The sequence below is a fragment of the Prionailurus bengalensis genome, chromosome A2 (genome assembly GCF_016509475.1).
Source record: "Prionailurus bengalensis isolate Pbe53 chromosome A2, Fcat_Pben_1.1_paternal_pri, whole genome shotgun sequence".
NCBI lineage: Eukaryota > Metazoa > Chordata > Mammalia > Carnivora > Felidae > Prionailurus > Prionailurus bengalensis.
In genome coordinates this window covers 2497468-2516616 of record NC_057348.1, presented here as the reverse complement: position 1 = coordinate 2516616, position 19149 = coordinate 2497468, and the positions used below count along the sequence as shown (strand labels likewise).

The 19149-nt window shown below is 62.0% G+C and overlaps 1 protein-coding gene across 6 annotated transcripts in view; it reads right to left on the bottom strand.

Moving 5' to 3' along the window:
• CELF5 (CUGBP Elav-like family member 5) overlaps positions 1–19149 on the bottom strand; it is a 47939-nt gene that overhangs the window by 8039 nt on the left and 20751 nt on the right. For 3 of the 6 annotated variants that reach the window (XR_006298204.1, XM_043586113.1, XM_043586114.1), the window contains exons 3-10: positions 9992–10043; positions 7738–7866; positions 5642–5721; positions 3584–3730; positions 2843–2984; positions 2597–2743; positions 1007–1069; positions 342–425 (exon numbers count right to left, since the gene is read on the bottom strand). Coding sequence is in view for 5 of the 6 variants with exons in the window: in XM_043586113.1 (XP_043442048.1) it covers positions 342–425; positions 1007–1069; positions 2597–2743; positions 2843–2984; positions 3584–3730; positions 5642–5721; positions 7738–7866; positions 9992–10043 (844 nt within the window). In the remaining variant the exon portion in view is untranslated. The remainder of the gene's footprint in view (positions 1–341; positions 426–1006; positions 1070–2596; positions 2744–2842; positions 2985–3583; positions 3731–5641; positions 5722–7737; positions 7867–9991; positions 10044–19149) is intronic. The other 3 variants (XM_043586115.1, XM_043586116.1, XM_043586117.1) reach the window with 3 other exon arrangements.

Sequence of the window (19149 nt, the reverse complement as noted above, 5' to 3'; positions counted from 1 at the left end):
CTCCTTCCACTTTGCTGGGGAGGCCTCAGCTCACCCCAGATACCTCATCACCACCGCCCCCCACCACCTCGAAACGAGTGTCCCTTCCAGAAATTCAGAGAACCATCCATCCCGTCTTGCAGAGGAAGGCTGGTGGGGGTGGGGTGGGAGGAGGGTCACCGCTAGTCCTAGGGGGTCGAAGCTAGCACGGTTCCCACATTCCAGAAGAGGAACCCGGGTCTGTCTGGCCCGCGGGCCGCACTCTTAGAAAGCCGCGGTTCCCTGAGGTCTCGGGGTCCTGGAGGTGGAGGGGGCGGTCAGAGGGCTGGGCTGGCGCCCGGGGGAGGTCGCGGCCCCCTCACCTTCTCGCTGCTGCTGCTGCAGGAGGGGCGGCGGCTGGGGGACGCTGTGCGCGATGGGCGTGATGGCCGCGGTGGGGTACATGGCTGCGGAGACCGGGAGCGAGACACAGGGCGGAGGCAGGTGTAAGGCCGGTGGGCGGGGCGGCTCGAGGCGGGCGGGGGCGGGGCCACGATGGGGTGGGGCCACAGTTGCCTTGGGAGCGGAGAGGGGCGTGCCCACGACGGGGGGGGCGGGCCCAGGGAGGGGCCAGGGCACGGGGAAGAATGGGGCGGAGCCATGATTCGACGGCGTGGGGGCAAGGCCTCCTAGCGGGAGGGGGCGTGGCCACAGCCGAGGCCGGGCCTGAAGGAGGGGCCAAGGCCATCGAAGATCCGAGTGGGTGGGGCCAGAGCTTGACCAGCAGGGCCACGGCCGAGGGCGGGGCCCTGGCAGGACCCAAGAGGCGGGACCAGAAGCTGCAGGGGGCGGGGCCAAGACCTGGGACTGGGCCAGGGCCAGAAGTAGGAGGCGTGGCTAGGTGCAGGCGGGAAGGCCGAATGAGAGGGCGACCGCCGGGGGGCGGGGCCAGAGGCGGGGTGTGGCTAGGGGCGTGGCTAGGCCAGGCGGGAAAGCCGGGGCCCAGGGGCGGGGCCACGCCCGGACTGGGCTGGACTGCCCTCCGTACCTGTGTACTGCTGGACTCCGGAGAAGGCAGGATGGAGGGTCTCGGCCACGGTCGGGCTCTGAGCTGCGGGGCAAACGGAGGGACTGAGTGGGACGGGGGCAGCAGAAGTCTTCCAATTACCCCCGAAACTTCGGAGCCAAAAGGAGAGCAACATCCGCCCCAGCTTCACCTCCGCATTAACCTTTTACAGGTGAGGCCCCCATTTTACAGGTGGGAAAACTGAGGTTCAGCGAGGTGAAGCAACTGGCACGGGGCCACTCAGATAGATAATGGCGAAGTCGAACAGGACTCCAGAGAGGTTAACCATCACCCCCATCTCTCTGTCCCCATCTGGACCCTTTCCCTCTTCCCTTTTATTCTCTGGATTCTCCAGGACTTCAGGCCTCTGCTCCCCATCACCCCCCCCATCCCCATCCCTTTCCGTCTCTCGCACCCCCACATGTCACTCATCAGACACCCCTTGGATCCCTCATGTGGCTGTGACCACCCACCACCCAACTGCCCCAGGGCGGGGGTGATGGTGGAGGTAAGGGGAGGGGAGAAGTTGTCCAGACCACTAGAGCTGATGCCTCCGGGGGGAAATTCAGGCAAAAGATTCTGCTCGAATGGTGAGAGGCTGCTAGAGGACGGGGTGGTGGTGGGGTGTGCCCCTAAAGGGGTCACACGCACCAATCCCTCTGTATTGATGGAGAAGTTTTGTATCTTGATTGTGGTGGTGGTTACCCAAATCTATACCTGTGATAAAATGGCACAGAATGCCCCCCCCAACACACATACAACAAGCGAGTGCACGTACAAAGTGGCACCCTCTGAGTAAGATCTCCAACTCCTGCTGAGTTCATCGTATCCCACCAACGTCAGTTTCCTGGTTTCAACAATGTGCGGCGGTTATGTAAGATGTTAGCATGGTGGGCGGGGGTGGGGGGTGGGGGACTGGGTTGGAGGTTCCGGGACCTCTCTGTACTATTTTTGAAACTCCCCGTGAGCTCCAATCATTTCAAAGTAAAAATAAGTTCTCCTCAATGGTGGAAACACAGAGACTGCCAGATACTGGCAGATGCTTGCCTGGGGATTGTGGTCTAAGAAAGGGAAAGATGGGGCCCCTGCTTCAAGGCAGGGCCGAGCCTAGCTCAGGGCATGGTTAATACTGAATGAATGAATGAATGAATGAGGCTACTGATGTCTTCCTAAACAGCAATGATTAATAACTAAGATTGGTGGTGCTGCTGTTCTCAGTACAGGTGACACGTTCAGCATTTGATATACTGATTCCACTGTCCGTGCAACCTCATGAGATGTCTGATGTTATCTGCCCCATCTCCCGGGTGAGCAAACTGAGGCCCAGAGACTCACAGAAACCATTTAGGGCCGCCAAACTGGAATCTGCACCCATAAATGCCTGGGTATAAAGTTCCCATGTTTACGCACCCGGCTACAGCCCCCTTCTCTGTGCCCACCGCTCACATCCGTCCAGCTGAGACCGCCTCTGTTTCCCAGGCACCAGGGGGCACAGGAACTCGCGCTTGTCCCGGAGATGCCTTCCCGGCCCCACCCCCTCTCCTCGGCCCCCGGGGGAACCACTCACGTTACCTGGGTAGGGCACGAGGCCATTGGCATACACGGTCTCTAGGGCAGGGTGCCCCCCAGGGAAGGGCACGACACCTGCGAAGCCATTGGTGATGGGAGCCACGAGCCCGGGCACGGCAGTGGAACCAAGCAGCGGGGGCGAGTGCAGTCCTGTGGGGCAGAGGAGCGCGATGGGGAGCCTGAGCCTGGCCCTGGCCCCGGCCCCGCCCTGCCCTGCCCACCATCCGCAGGCCCCTGGCGGACTCTCACCAGAGGCAGGGGCGATGGGTGTGGCAGGCAGCCCGTTAAGGCTGACGGCGCCGATCTGCTGAATGTGGCAGGGTGAGAAGGCCACGCCAGGGCTCAGGTAGCTGCCCGACGTGGACAGGACCGTTGTCTGCTGCTGCATGAGCTGGGGGTGGAGAGGGAGTCAGCGTGCACAGTCGGGGTGGCACCTGCCCTGAGGTCATGACGCCCTGGGGGAGGCCTGGCCCTCTGGTAACTGGCGGGGGTGGGGGAGCGGTCAGCCTGGCTATCGTAGCTCAGGCCTCAGTTAGGAATGGCGGGGCTCAGCCTGGGATCGAGGGTCAGTCTAGGATCAGGGTTCAGTCTTCAGATCAGGGCTGAGTCAGGAATTCGGGCTTGGTCTGGGATCGGGGATCACCCAACACTGAAGTCAGCCAGGGTCGGGTCTCAGTTGGGAGTCAGCCTGGATTTAGAGGCTCCTCTCGGAGCTAAGCATGGGCTTGTGTCAGTCCAGAGTTGGGGGTTCAGCTTGGGCCTGGGGCTCGGTTCGTCGCTGGAGGGCTCGGCTGGGGCTGGGGCTCAGGAATCAGCCTGGATCTGGGGACTCGGCCGTGGCCGGGATGGGACCCCGAGTCAGACAGACTGGGCAAGAGACGGGAAGAGGAGCAGAGAGGCAGCGGCCCTCGACAGAACGCAGAGAGAGAGACTGAGCTGAGCCCCCAGAGTGGCCTTGGGAGACAGAGTGCATCTGCCGGGGTCACTCACGGCCTGGGCGTAGGCACTGTAGGGGCTGAAGGGCAGGGTGAGGGACGGCGTCAGGATGCCCAGCTGGCCCACCATCTGCTGCATGCGCCGGAGCGTCCGCTCCTTGTCCGTGTCGGCAAACTTGACCACCAGGCTGGAGGAGGCACCCTGCAGGTGCGGCGGCGGGCAGGGAGGGAAAGAAGGAGGGAGGTAGCCAGGACTCTGGGTTCCCGGAACCACGCCGGCTCAGGGCCTTGGCCGCGCGCGGTGTAGATGCCGGGCGCTCTCGATCCCGCCCACGGGCCCGCCGCCGCGGGACACGCACGTCGCGGCGAGAACAGCTCAGAGCTCGGCTTCCCGGGTCTCGCACTTGACCTTGCGGCCGCCTGTGCGCACAGGTGCGGCCTCTGGGCCCGGGGGGTTGTGTCTGGGGCCCAGGAGAGGACCCGGACTATCAGCCACGCTCTCAAAAGTGGAGAGGCCGACTGCTGGAGAGGAACGACGGGGACCTATAACTGACTCACACCTGAGAACAGGTGAGACACCGACCATCAGAGAGGTTGCCCCCTTTGATGGCGAGCTCACTCCCTGAGACACCTCCTCACCGGTCAGCTCCCTGCAGGAGAAAGCCTGAATGAATCCTGCCACTCTAGGGACTAAAACTGATGCCCAAGTACCCAGAGAGCAAGGGACCGGAAGCTCTGACACCACCCTGCCCTTCACACCTAGTTTTTTGGGGTTTACTTATTTATTTTGAGAGAGAGAGAGACAGAGAGACTGAGTGGGGGAAGGGCAGAGAGAGGGGGACAGAGAATCCCAAGCAGCTCTGTGCTGACAGCACACACATGGGGCTCGAACTCACGAACGCTGGGGTCACGACCTGAGCCGAAATCAAGAGTCGGATGCTTAACCGACTGAGCCCCCCAGGCGCCCCCCGCACACCCATTTGGAGACCAGCTGAGAGCAGAGTTGGTTCCGGAAGGCCTGTCGTCCCCTGGCAGATTTGGACATTCACGTACAGTGATGGTGGCCCCCGGCGCCTGCTTCCTAGAGGGCAGGGCCACTCCCAGAGCCCGGCTGGTCCTCCCCGGCCTCTCCCTGCACCAGTCCTGCCCCCTGCCCATCCCCACCCTGGCCCAGGGGACGTGTCCAAACGGCCTTCCCTCCCCTTTCAAAACTTTCCGTGGCTCTCATCGCCCTAAGAAGCCGTGCTCCTCAGCTTTGGACCGCGGCCCCTCCAGCCACCCCCCTGCTCCCCCGCTGCCCCCCCATCCGTGTCGTCATCCCCCACGCCCCACACGTCCCCCTGCTGGCCTCGACAAAGCCAAACCACCTCTCGGGATCTTGCCCCTCCAGGACACCCTCTTGTACACCCACATGCGTACACACGCTCACACTCACACACACACACACGCGCATACTCACACGCATACCCACACACATGCACACAAATGCCACCCACGCAGACCTACACGCTCACACACACGCATACACTTGCCCTCACATATACCTGCAGATGCACACATACGCCCCTGCCCCCCCCCCCGCGCCCCCCAGGCACACTCACACATACACACGCATCCACTCAACACACACACGTGCCCCCACCCACGGACATACTGCACCGTCGACTCGCACAAAAACACCCACTCGACACACTTACACGTGTGCCAGCACACACACTCATCCGCACATCTTCTCACACGCACACAGCTCACGTGCACGTTAACAATCACTCAGTGCCAGGCACACACACACGCACTCACACCCACGGGCATGTGCGCACACCCACGTATTCTCCCCCTCGCACACACGTGAACAGGCACACACGCGCTAGTCCACGCGCAGCCCCACACTCACTCGCACGCTCGCGTCCTCGTACGCCCCGCGCGTGCGCAGTCACCCTCGCGTGCGTGCACCCGCCCACGGCGCCATCAGAGACGCGCTCCTCCTCCGCCTGTGCCCCGCTGAGGACCAGCCGGAGGCCGAGGACGGCTGGGACGGTCGCGAGCGTTTCCGTCCCTGTCCCCTCCCCCCTCCCCCCTGCCCGCCCCAGGGCCCGGGGACAGTCCTACTCACCGGCATGGTTTGGCTGCCGTGCAGCGCGTGGATGGCCGCCTGGGCCTCGGTGTGGGAGGAGAATTTCACGAAGGCGCAGCCTGCCCCAAGAGAGGGAGGGAGAGTGCGTGAGGGCAACGGGGTCTTTCCGGGGGGGAGGGGGGCAGGGGCCGCAGGAGAGGGGACCGGGAGCCCTGGACGGCCAGTGTCAGACAGGCAGCCGGAAGGCCAGACAGTCAGAACAGAGAGACAAGCAGTCCTGTGTCCAGACGGACAGCTGGACGATAAAGGATCAGGCAACGAGACGAGCACACAGCCAGCCACAGAGGTCGACATCAGCCAGTTGGCCGTCCATTCACTCAGAAAGCCAGGCAGCCACACAGCTATTTGTCACACGCACAGTCGGACGGGTGTCGCGAAGGGGTGCACAGTCGGGGAGGCAGGCCCTGCCCGCTGGAACAAGGGAAGGGCACGGGCTTCGAGAACACCCGCCAGCCCCTGGCACCACGAGATCCAGAGCGGAAATCAGATATGCAGAGGGATGGTGAGAAACCTTCAGACACAGGCACAGAGATACAGTCCTGTGGCTACAGTCAGGCACAGATACATTCAGACCCAGACAGATATGCCCATGTCACCAGAGTTAGAGAGACGGGGACCAGAAAGAAAGAAAGAAAGAGAGAAAGAAAGAGAGAAAGAAAAAGAAAGAGAGAAAGAAAGAAAAGAAAGAAAAAGAGAAAGAAAAAGAAAGAAAGAAAGAAAGAAAGAAAGAAAGAAAGAAAGAAAAGAAAGAAAGAAGGAAGGAAGGAAGGAAGAAAGAAACCAGACAGGGCAGACCCAGCTGGCTAGTCACACAGGACCAAATCAGAAATCGGGCAGACAGATAGCCAGGGACCACCAGACACAGGTAAATTCAGACACACAGTCATAGGAGAGACCACTAGACATAATTCCAGAGAGAGTACTATGGAAGAGCCAGGCAGGTGGGGTGAGACAATGGAATGTTCTGGAATTAGAGAGTGGCAATGGTTGCACAATTTTTTGAATATACTGAAAAGCACTTCACTGTACGTTTCAAAAAGGGGAGTTTTACAGTATATGGATATCAATTTTTTAAAAAAGAGAGCCAAGCAAATAGGGACCATGGGATACATTCAGGCCTAGAAGAGTAAAAGTTGCAAGAGCCAGAGACAGGCAGGCTGAGAGTTGGTGCCAGACAGATGGATCAAACGGGTAGAATCAGGTAGAGAGACAAACACCGCCAGACTCATGAAAACCCAGACAGCAATAGTCATTTAGACACTCAGGCATAACGCGTCAGAGACTAAGAGAGGCAGGCGTCCATAGTCACATACAGCCACATGGGCAGACAGGGAAACATTGGAGACCATTAAAGTCTTTCCTGGATGGTACGGCCAGGATCAGGCCGACAGTCCACAGGAAACTGTCCCACAGAGCCAGGTGGACACAGGCAGCGTATCGGGACATGGCACACAGTTAGGACCCCGTGGGACGTGACAGTCCCGGCCACCCAGTCCGCGCCCCCAGCCGCCCTGCCCCACCGCCTTCAGGAGTCAGTCCCGGCCCATCAGGTACCTGTAGGCCCCACCCCCAGGAGCCAACCCCGCCCTCCCACGTGCCTGGCCCCGCCCCCAGGAGCCAGTCCCGCGTTCTCGTGTCCAGCTCCACCCCCGGGGAACCAACCCCGCCCTCTCACGTGCTCTCCTCCATCCCCTCCGCCTGGAGCCAGTCCCACCCCTTCAGGTATCCTGTCCCGCCCCCAGGAGCCAGTCCCGCCCCCCCCACGTGCCCGGCCCCGCCCCCGGAGCCAGTCCCGCCCCCTCAAGTGCCCAGCTCCACCTCCTCAAGTGCCCTGCCCCCGCCCCCAGGAGCCAGTCCCGCCCTCTCACGTGCCTGGCCCCGCCCCAGGAGCCAACTCCGCCCTCCCACGTGCCCGGCCCCGCCCCCGGAGCCAGTCCCGCCCCCTCAAGCGCCCCGCTCCGCCCCCAGGAGCCAGTCCCGCCCCCTCAAGTGCCCCGCTCCGCCCCCAGGAGCTAGTCCCATCCCCACCTACGCGCCCAGCCTCGCCCCAGGGCCAGTCCCGGCTCGCCGGTCACCTTTGCTGCTGCCGTCAGGCCCGCGGAGCACGGTGCACTCGTCGATGACCCCAAAGGGCTGGAACAGCCGCAGCACGTCCTCTTCCGACTGCTGCTTGTTCAGCATCCCCACAAACAGCTTCCGGTCCCCTGTGGGCGGAGACACCCCCTCAGCCGAGTCCTGGCCACCGGGAATTTCTCGGTCCCGCCAACCGAACGGAGGCAGCAGGGCCCGGGGGGGGGGGGGGGGTGGGGGGTGGGGAGCACTGCCGGCCCCTGCTCTGCCTGTGAGCGGGAGGACACAGCCACGAGCTTCCCCGCCCCGGGCCTGTCCCCCCTCCCACGTGCGCTGCTCGGGCGCATCTTGGAGCCTTGGCTCACGCAGTGCGCCCCTCCTGGAACGTCCTCCCTTCTTCAGTCCTCAGGGCCACCGCTCACGGCTCCCACCCTCGGGCAAAGATGCTCTCTCCCTCCTTGCCTTCAGAGCACCCACACACAGTGCTGGCGTGAGAACTGCCTGGCCCGGGCCCCTGTCTGTCTGTCTGTCTGCCACCTAGATTTCCCGGTGGGGGGTGAGCGCCGCTGGCTCCTGCGTCCTCAAAAGGAGCCGGGCAGGTGCCTGCCGAATGAGTGAGGGCATGTGTGCGCCCAGGACCGGGTGCCTGGAAGCCTGGAGCCCCCCGTCTGGTGGGGTTGGGGTGGGTGCCTGGCTGCAGGCCTGGCTGGGCCGGCGTCTGCCGTATGAGGCACCAGAGTCCCGCTGCCTCCGGTAACTGCGCTGCCCCCCTGTAATCAGGAACATGGCAGCTCCGTCTCCCAGGGATGCCGAGCTGGGTTGCTATGGAAACCTGTTCTCTGGCAGCTGTCACTCATGAGGGTGGGAGGGAAGGAGGGACAGACGCGGAGAGACTGAGAGTCAGGGAAAGAAACAGGTGAGAGAGAGAGAGAGAGAGACTGAGAGAGACAGTAAGAGACAAAGCGAGACACAGAGAGAGGGGTACAGAGAGAACCAGAGAGACAAGGAGAGAAAAAGATAAGGAGAGAGAAAGAGGTGTGGAGAGGTAGACAGGGTGAAGCAGAGAGAGGGAGGGGAGGGGGAAGGGGAGGAGGAGGGGGAGGAGGAGATGGGGAGGAGGGGGAGGAGAGGGAGGAGAGAAGGGGGAGGGGGAGGAGGAGGAGGAAGGGGAGGAGGAGGAAGAGGGGGAGGAGGGGGAGGAGGAGGAGGGGAGGAGGGGGAGGAGAGGGAGGAGAGAAGGGGGAGGGGGAGGAGGAGGAGGAAGGGGAGGAGGAGGAAGAGGGGGAGGAGGGGGAGGAGGAGGAGGGGAGGAGGGGGAGGAGAGGGAGGAGAGAAGGGGGAGGGGAGGAGGAGGAGGAAGGGGAGGAGGAGGAAGAGGAGGAGGAGGAGGAGGAGGGGAGGAGGGGGAGGAAGAATTACTAAAAGAGTGAGAGAGAAGGGGAGAGATGGAGAAACACAGACCCCCTCTCCAACCCCTGCCCTACACTCGCAGCCAGCTTGGAGAGTGTGAAAACAGGCCCCAACCCAGATGGGCTGTCCCAGGCTCCTACACACACACAGGAGTCCTAACAGCCCCGCCCCGCACGCCACCCAGTCCACCTGAGATGGGGGGGGGGGCGGGGAGGAAACTCTCCAAGAATGACCAGCCCCGATGCCACTGGGGACAGCCGAGCACGCCCCCGTGGGCAGGTCCCCAACACGGTCCAGACCTGCAGCCGGAGAACCCGCTGGCCCAGCCTCGAAGGTCAAGCACACACGCTCGAACACGCACGCCCACGCACAGACACGCGCACCGGCAGGCAGGCACCCCCACCGCAGGAGCCGCAGAAACGCGCGTGCACATGTGCACGTGCTCACGCACATCTGTACACAGGCGTGCCAAGGCATGCGTGCTCACACGCACACGCCCACGCACACGCCCAGAAAAAGCGATTCCCCTCAGGGACCCCCTTCAGGGATCCCATCCCCTCTGCGTCAGAAGACCCCCAGTTTTGCACCCTAGGGGAGGGGCGTATTTCAAGCTCTAGGGGCCAGCGGCGGGACCCAGCCAGACCCCCTACTCCTGACTCCTGGGCTTGGAAGAGAGGACAGAGCCCCCCTGCTCTCCTGCCCCTACCCTAGCTAGGGGACTCTGCCTCTCCCACCACCATTAGGCGTGTGAGCGGAGAGGTGACGGCTACATCCTTCTGATCAGAGATTCCCCTCCTTCCCCGGCTCCTCCGCCGACCCCCGGCCTGGTGGCCACGGACAGATGACAACTACCTCCGCGGCTTTCACTGTCCGCAGGCTTCACCTGGATCGGCCGCGCCATCTGTGGAGAGAGAGGGGAGGAGGAGGTCAAGGCTGGCAGCGGGGCGTGGCGGGGGAGGCTACCTCCGAGCCCCGCCGGGCACCCTGCCCCCCTCCCCGGGCTCAGCACCCCACCAGCTTCCAGCAGCAAACCAGCCAAACTCAACGGACACACAGTCCCAGGTACCGGGCTTCACTCATGCTGCCTGGAAAACTCCTACTTTACCTTCAAAACCCAGTAACAATATTTCTTGCTGCAGGAAGCCTCCTTGCCTTCCCAAGTGCTGTATGCTCCTTGGAAAGATGCCCAACTCCTCTGGTCCTGTGTGTGATGTGACCTTGCAGTTTCTCTCATCAAAGACCGGAGTCTATTTCCCCACCCTCTGCATCTGGACTTGGCCTTGTGACTTGCTCTGGCGAGTGGAGTGTGGTGGCGGGGAAGTGGGGGGAGTTCCAAGCCCCGGCCTCGAGAGACTTTGCAGCTTCCTCTTGTGGGGCCCGCGCACTGCCAGCTGGACAAGCCGAGGCAGGACGGGAGGACGGGAGACCTCAAGCACTGAGACGCCCAATGACAGGCTGCCTGTGGGAGGAAGGCTGTCCTCTCCTGGCTCGCCCCGCAAGCCCTGACTGACTGCCACGGCACGAGCGACCCTGGAGCGACCAGCAGAAGAACCGCCCGGCTGAGCCCCGTCTGTGCTCGCCGACCCGTGGAATCACGACCAAATAAGAGGGTTGGGCTGGTTTGTTACTGAGCACCAGCTGACTGACACCAAGGCAACTCCTTTTAGCCAGCTCTCTGAGCCTTGGGTGGGAGGACTGTCGTACCTGAGTGGGCCAGCTTTCAATGTGGACTCGGTGTTCTGGACCCTCCTGTCCTCCACCTCCAGCACCGAAAATGATGTTCGATGGAAGAAATCCTCCTGCAATCCCCACCCCAAACTCACCCAGCCATGGGGAGGAGCTACTGTGGATGTCTGAGAACCGACTCAAGGGATGTGGGAAGTGGGTGGCATTTGCTTCTCCACTGGTCTGAGAATGGGATCCTCCTCCAAGCCTGGTGCTTCTGGCGAACTCTTACCCGTCCTTCAAAACCCCGCTCAAAAGCCCCACGCAGGCAACCCTTCCTCCCTCTGCTTCGGGACAGCGAGTGCCTGGGTCTTGTGTTCTCGTGGCAGCAGGGAGAACCAGAGAAGCTTGCCGAACTGAACGGACCGGGAGGAGGCGGCCAACACACAACAGCATAGAAGGGCACCAGGCCTGGGGTTGGAACACGAGCCCGTTCCAGACCCCCTCCAAGGTCAGACAGTCCCCATGGCCATTCGGAGAAGGTGCTTGGGGGACGTCAGCCCTCTGGTCACTGTGCAGCTGCCCAGCGAGCTGCAGCTTTCCCCAGGTTTTGCAGATGTCAAAACCGAGGCCGGGAGAGGTTGTCTGTCCAAGGTCATGGTGGGTGAGTGAAGGCACTCAGCCTCCCTAGACTTCCACTCTAAGGATCTTTCTACCCAGTCCCGTGAGTAGAGACCCCTCTCCAACTGTGAACCCCCAGATCTCCTTCCCCTTCTCTTGGACCCCGAACTGCCCCACACCCCCAGTCTGAGTCCCCTCTCTCACCCTGCACCCTCGTTCCCTGCGCCCCCTCCCCCTCTCCAGCTTCCCTACCCTCTCTGAGCCCCTCCCCATTCTGCGCGCAGATGGGCGGCCTCGATTTGAACTCAGCCTTGGGAGGGAGCCCCAGAAGCAGAGAGGCCTTCCAGTGTCCCCAGTCCCTGCCACCCACCCAGCCACATCCTCAGAGGGACCCTGACCACCTGGGAAAGGCTCTCCCTTCCCCCACCATGTCCACACACACACACACACACGCACACACACACACACCCCGGGCCCTCTCCACCTGGGTACCACACCCAGCTCGCTGGAGGCGGGAGGGGAGATTTTGTTCAACCAGATGGGACCAGGTTCTGGGCTGCGGGCAGACTGAGGTTGTGAAGGGAGGTGGGGGGACAGGGGGCACCTGAGCTCCAGCCTCCTGTTCGCCCCACCCCTCCCACCCCGCCTCCGCTGGCCCTCACCTCCCCCCCCCCCTGCCGCCCAGCACCTTGGGCAGATGAGGATGGGGTTGCCATGGCAACGCTGATTCACCACACGGAAGCTGGCAATTGTTGTTGCCATGGAAACCGCCTCTTAGGGGCGAGCCCAGCTCCTGCCTTGCACAAAAGAGATATTTAAATATAATCTTCTGGAGATGGATGCGCTGAGGGAGGGAGCGAGGTGGGGGGGGGGGCACGGGGAGGGAACCTGTGCCCATCCCCGCACCCTCCACCCCGGCCCCACTCTCGTGGCCTGGATACCTGCGCCCCATCTCCCCCCCCCCCCCCAGCCCGGTTGCGGAGCCTGGGACCTTCCGCCTCCTGGGAGGCCCCTTCCCCCTCCTGGGTCAGCTCGGCGCGGGGCAGCCGCGGGGGTCTGGGTCTGGTCCCGAGAAGCCAGGCGGGCAGTCAGTCCCCTCCTCCCCGGTCCCCCACTCGAAAGCCGAGGCTCCGAGGCCTGGCCGTCCGCACCCCGCGGCCCGCCTTACCCACCGGCCTGGAGACGCGCGCCAGGCTGGCCTCGTGCCGCCGCCCGCCCGGCCCCGGGCGCACAGGCGCGCACACGCCGCACGCACGCACCGGCCCCGCGCCTCGCTCCCCGCGCCCGACGCCCGGCGGGCGCTGACGATCCGCCCGCCAGAGGCCGGGCCCTGCCGGCGTTGCCCGCCCGAGCCCGAGCCGGGAGGAGGCGTGCGGGGGGGGGGGGGGAGGGGGGGCTGGGGGGGGGGAGCTGGGTCTCCCCACACCCCTCGTGTCGCCCCTGCCCGCCCATCTGGCTCTGCCCACCTCCTTCCGGCTCCCTCTCTCCATCTGTCCCACCGAGGTCTCTGCCTAGTGCCCTCCCTCCCTCCTCCACCTTCTCTGGCTCCCCATGGCTGCGTCCCTTCCCAACCCCCTCCCGTCCCCCTTTCATTTATTCCACAACATTCCCAGCGTGCCCCATGCCTAGTCAGTCTGCAACCCCCCCCCCCCCCGGGAGGACCCCAGGAATCTGGCCCAAGGGGAGACACAGGCAGACGCAGGCACTCCCAGACCTGAGAGGTCAGGATTGAGCCAGAGCTAGGGATCAACGGCTCCTGGAGACCCCAGAGCTCAGAGCAGTGAAGAGCCCAAGGCTACCGGGGCCACACTGGAGCTGGAATGGTGCAGTGGGTTTTGAAGTATAAGAGTTTTGGGGGGGGAGACAGTTTCTCATGCTGGAGGAATACCTACACCCCCTGACTCATTCAATCTCCAAACAACTTTATGAGACGGAAACATTCGCGTTTTGCAGATGGGTAAATCAGAAAGGGAGAGGAGAACGTCAGAAGCAGAGTCCGGGTCTCCTGATGGTTTCCTCAGGGTCCCCTTAGGATCCAGCCAACCCTTCAGCCAAGGGTCCTGTGGGCCGGGGCTCTGGGGGGCGTCTGTGTCTCTGGGGGCGGGGGGGGGCATACATCACGTAGCTGAGGTCCAGTCCTTGCTCTGTCCCCAGCTTTTGCTGGGTGACTTCAACCAAGTCATACGTCGTTGAGAAACCGGGGTCCCTGTGTCTGACCTGTGTGTGTTACAGATGGGGAAACTGAGTCCACTGGGGGGAGGGACCGCAGGAGGCGCCTCTGGTAGTCGGGCTGGGGCCCCGAAGGCGGTCCTTTAGAAGACGTGGGGGCCCGGGAGAGGCCCCAACCGGGTTGTTTCTGGGTAGTATGGAGGAGAAGAAAGCAAGGTGGGGCCCAAGCCACCATTACAGCCTCCCCTTCTCCCGCGGGGGCCCCCGCCAGCCTCTGTCAAACACCCAGAGCAAGCCTCTCTCCTGCTCTAGGCGCTGCTGTGGCTCCCTACTGCCCCGGGAGTCGCATCCTGGCATTCCTCCTCTGCCTTCCTCCTCTGCCTTCCTCCCATGCCCCCGGGACATCACTGCAACTCACCCCCCCACACACACACCCCATCCTCAGTGCGAACAGGCCCCTCCAAGGCCACCTCTCCCTGAAGGCCACCTCTCCAAGTGCATCTGCTTCAATGCTTTGTCCAGGCATCACCCTGATTGTGGCACATGCCCCAACACACACACACACACATTGTCCCTCTTGGGTGACTTCCGAGGGGCCGTGCGCCCCTTCCCCACCAGCGGCCCGGCCCGGGGTCCCCAAATGGCAAGTGAAATGAAATGAGACAAAACCTATGGCTTCCAGACTCCGCAGAAAGTGAAACCCAGTCCGTGTCCCCGTGGGCAAAGAGCAAGCTGGACCCGTGCTGGGCCCAGCACCCCGTGCGGGGAGTAAGTCAAGAGCTTGTGCCCAGCTGTGTCTACGCTTCAGGGGGAGAAGCCGGGCTTGGGAAGACGAGACTGGCCCAGAGTCCCGCAGCCTTGACTTGCCGGCGACAGTTCGTTCATTCGTTCATCGCGGATGTGCCAGGCTCCTGTTGCCAGGCTCAGCGGCCGGCAGGTGTCACGCCCAGGGCCCTCAGAACACTTCTGCAATCCCATCCACAAATGAGGAAACTGAGGCCTGGGAAGGTCAAGCCACCGTGGGGCCCCTTGCGCCTTCTCAGGTTCGGCTTGGCTCTGAGCCAAGTCGTGGGATGTGGGAGGGGGTCTTGCGGGGGGGGGGGTCACCTCAGAAACCCCTGTGTGCATAGAAGGGGTGTCAGGAGGGGTCCGTCGGGGGGGTCCGCAGCCAGACGGACAAACCTATCCCTTTCCAGGGTGCACACAAGAACAGGGGGGCAGCCGGCAGAACTGGGGTGTCCTCCGCCCCTCGAGACCCTCACGAAGAAAGGACGGATGGTGTCGTCTCTGATGGCACGGCCCCCGAGAGACCCAGCTGGACCCGCTGTCCCCACGGCCCCCCGTTCCAGGTCCAGGAACCCCATCCTGGGGTCGGACGGCCCCGCGGAGAACATCAGCTCGATCTGCGGCATCTGCCCAGCGTGGACTCCCGGGTCCTGCGGTCCGTTCCGGGTCCTATTCTGGGCTTCTGTGATTAATTTCGGATCCTACTCCAGAATGCTGAGATTTGATTAAACCGCATCCCCCACGGACACCGCCGTCACACGCGACACGGGAACCGGTCTGCTGCAGGAGCGGCAGCGTGGCGGGAGGGGGGGGAGCACAGAGCCAGCGCAGGACCCGGCGCCCCCCCCCCCACCCTCCCCGTCACTCTTCCTGCAACCCGCGGACGAGGCGTCAGCTCTGGCTCTGAAAGGCTGCCGGTACCGCTGCCCTGGGGGGAGGAGGTTCGCCCGCGAGTCAACCCCCTTCGTGGCTTGGCGGGGGGGTGTCGGCCACGGAGGCCGCAGGCCTAGGTCCTCGGGGGTCCGAACTCCCGAGTCGGCGCCCAAAGGCGACGCGGCACGTGTCCATCAGAGACAAAGCAGGGCAGGATCTCTCTGGAAGGTAGAGATCTCTCCCGTCGGTAACGGCCCACCCACAGGACAGTGGCAAGTTGTGTGGGCCCGCTGTGAAATACTACACGGCCACGAAAAAGCACCAGCCACTGAGAGACCTGGTGCCGACAGGGGACACTGGGTCTCAGCAGCCGCACAGTCAGTGACAGAAAACAATGCAGGGGGTAAAGACTACATATGATATGGTTCCAGTCGCTTTAGGTAAAAAGCAAAACAGGAAAAGGTTACCCGGTCTTCTAGAGATATATTTAGCAGCACGAAGGACGTGAGGAAAAAACAGGGGTCGGTTACCGTGAAAGTCAGGATGGTGACTCCTCCAACAGGAAGACGGGGGCTCAGGCATGGGGACGTGACAGGCATGGTTTCTGGGGACTGCTAGAGATCCTCCCTCCCCCCCCCACCCAACCACGAGCCCGTATCAAAAAGAGACCCCCAGACTCCACAATCTAGACATATGATGACATCGCATCATGTTCCTGGGTCTAGAACATTCTAGGTCTAGAATGCCCTCTCTAATGTGGTAGCTGATCCTTGGTCTAGAACATTCTACATCTGTGCTATCCAAAACAGTGGCTGACTCCTAATCTAGGATATTCTAAGTCTGAACGCTCCAATACAGGAGGTGACCCCCAGTCTAGAACATTCTACATCTGCTGCCTAACACGGTAGTTATCCCCTGACCTAGAACATTCTAGGGGCACCTGGGCGGCTCAGTTGGTTGAGCGTCCAATCATGATCAGCTCGGGTCATGATCTCACAGTTTGTGGGTCCGAGCCCCGCGTCAGGCTCTGTGCTGACAGCTGGGAGCCTGGAGCCTGCTTCGGATTCTGTGTCTCCTTGGTCTGTCTGCCCCTCCCCTGCTTGTGCTCTGCCTCTCTCTCTCTCTCTCTCTCTCTCTCAAAAATAAACATTAAAACATTAAAAAATATATATTCATTGTTTTAGTAACAAAGAATGCCATTTAAAAAACGCCTTTTTTTTTTAGTTTATTTATTTTTGAGAGAGAGAGAGAGAGAGAGAGAGACAGAGCGCGAGCAGGGGAGGGGCAGAGAGAGAGGGAGACGCAGAATCCGAAGCAGGTTCCAGGCTCTGAGCTGTCAGCACAGAGCCCGATGCAGGGCTCAAACTCACGGACCTCGAGATCACGACCTGAGCTGAAGTCGGACGCTTAACTGACTGAGCCACCCAGGCGCCCCCCAAGTTTATTTATTTTTAATTGGGGGGGGGAGAGGGTCAGAGAGGGAGAGAGAGAATCCCAAGCAGACCCCATGCTCAGTGGGGAGCCCAGTGCGGGGCTTGAACCCACGAACTGTGAGATCATGACCTGAGCCCAAATCAAGAGTCAGACACTGAACTGACTGAGCCACCCAGACGCCCCCTCCTGGAAACATTTAAATGTTAAATGTGGCTCGCGTTCTAGATCAATGCGCATCTCCCAGTCATGACAATCACAAGTGTCCCCAGACGTCACTCAGGGTCCCTCGGGGCAGAATCGCCCCCCCCCCGGGCTGAGACCCCCTCCTCTGACCTAACGTAAACTCCTCCACGAGATAGCGGAGGCTCCGCTGTGTCTCCCGCACTCAGCAGCTCGCCTGGCACATTCCTACCTCCCGGCTCGGCACACGCCGTCCCCACGCCACCCCTGTCTCCATCTGCCACAATCTTCCCCATCTCTCGAGACACGACACGGCTCAAATGCCCTCTCCTCCGAGAAGCCGCCTTGTTTGCCGCACGAAGTCACCAGTGCGGGGGCCCCGGCTCCCCCACCTACAGCCACCGCGATGCTGTCCCGGCCGCCACACATTCGCTGCTCATTTTGGGCTCGCCCGTCATAGTGGGTTGAACAGGGACTTCCCTGAGATATGTCCAAGTCCTAACCCCCGGAACCTGTGAATCCGGAAAAGGTGTCCTTACGGATGTGATTAAGTCACGGGTCTCGAGATGAGGTTTAGGGTGAGCCCTAGACCCATCGACAGGTGTCCTTATAAGAGAAAGGCAGAGGGGGAGGGGAGACGTATCGACACAGGGCGGCCACGTGGCCACAGAGGCAGGGATTGGGGCGATGCGTCCACAAGCTGGAGAGCCACCGGGAGCTGGAGAGACGTGGAACAGAGTTCCCCACGGCGTGGCCCTCCTGCCACGTCGCTTTCAGACTTCTGGCTCCCGGAAGTGTGACAGCATAAATTTCTGTCGCTTTTAGCTCCCCAGTGCATGGCGCTTTGTTACAGTGGCCCCGGGTCACTAACTCACCCCCCCCATTCACTCCGACCCGGAAAGCTTTGCTCCAAAAGCATCCCGAACCCCCATCTCTACTTGCGCTGCCCCTGCCCGAGCCGCTTGCCCGAACAACCACAGCTCCCTGCGGTCCCTCTGGCCCCTGATGCTCAGAGAAGGTCCCTGAGCTCCCTGTCGAAACGGAACCCGCATCCTGAGTCTGAAAATCGCTCTGAAAGTCCCCCCCCCCCCGCCCCCGGCGCCTCTGGGCTCCGTGGTGTCCTCACCACCGGAAGTCCTTTCACTGGGTTGTTCGTTCAGGTGCTCAGTAAATGTCTGTTGAGTGAACCCATGGGTGTTGAGGACTCGAGGGGCCCCCACTCTAGAGAGAGACCCCCCCCCACCTTCTTCTGGCTTCCCTCCCGGCTGCTGGGCGCCCACACAGGGTCGGCCGTCAAGTCCCCATTCTGCCGTTTGCTGGCTGCTCGACCTTGGACAAATCCACTACGAAACCGGTTTCTTCTTCTAGGTGCCCAGTGTCCCCAGAGGTTCCTGCCAAAGGGAGCGGGCAGACAGCGTGTCGCTCCAAGACGAGGCGCGAGGTGGTGCCCTCCTTGCGCCCTGGGGGAAGCCGGCCGCCATGCTGTGAGGCTGCCCAAGTTGTCCCCCTTGCGAGGAACTGAGGCCTCTTGTCCACGGCTGCCCCAGGGGCCAGCACGGAGGCGGATCCCTGAGTCACAGTCAGGAGAGACTCTGAGCCACGACCGTGCGGCAGACTCATTCCCTAATTCTGGCCCCCCGGCCACTGGGATCACTAATGCTGGCTGTTTGAAGCCACCAGGTTGTGGAACAGTTGTTAGGCCACAGGAGATAACTAATGGGGTCCACAGAAACGCCACTGTGCCCCCGGGGGCCAGCCTGCACGGATGCACCTGCTCTCCAGTCCCCAGTTGGTTCGGGGAGGTGATGGCAGAAGGTCCAATGGAGGGAGAACTGTGAATCCTTTCTCGGATGTCACCTCCTCCGTGAAGCCTTCCGTGACCCCCTTCTCTACAGTTGCCTCCCTCCACCCCACCCCGTTATACTCTTCCAGTGCTGAAGATCAGAGGGGTTAAGTCACTGGCCCACTGCTGCTCAGCAAGGACTGCTTGCTGCCACATCACCTCCACCCCTCTTGTCTTCACCCAAAAAGGGGCACTTTGTTCCTGACTATGAGGTTGAGGCCAGCCCCTGGGCCATTTCTGGTGCTTGTTCAGACCCAAGTCAACCCTTGCCATGATGGCATGTTCCCGGCAGGTGCACCCAGTCAGCCCTGTTGCACCCCAATTCCCAGCACTTGTGTCTGCACATGTCACCCAAGCAGCCCCCAAATGTCCCTGATGCTGAAGAGTCCACGAGAGTCCCAGAAGGAAGGGTGAACACCCCAGAGCCCATGGGATG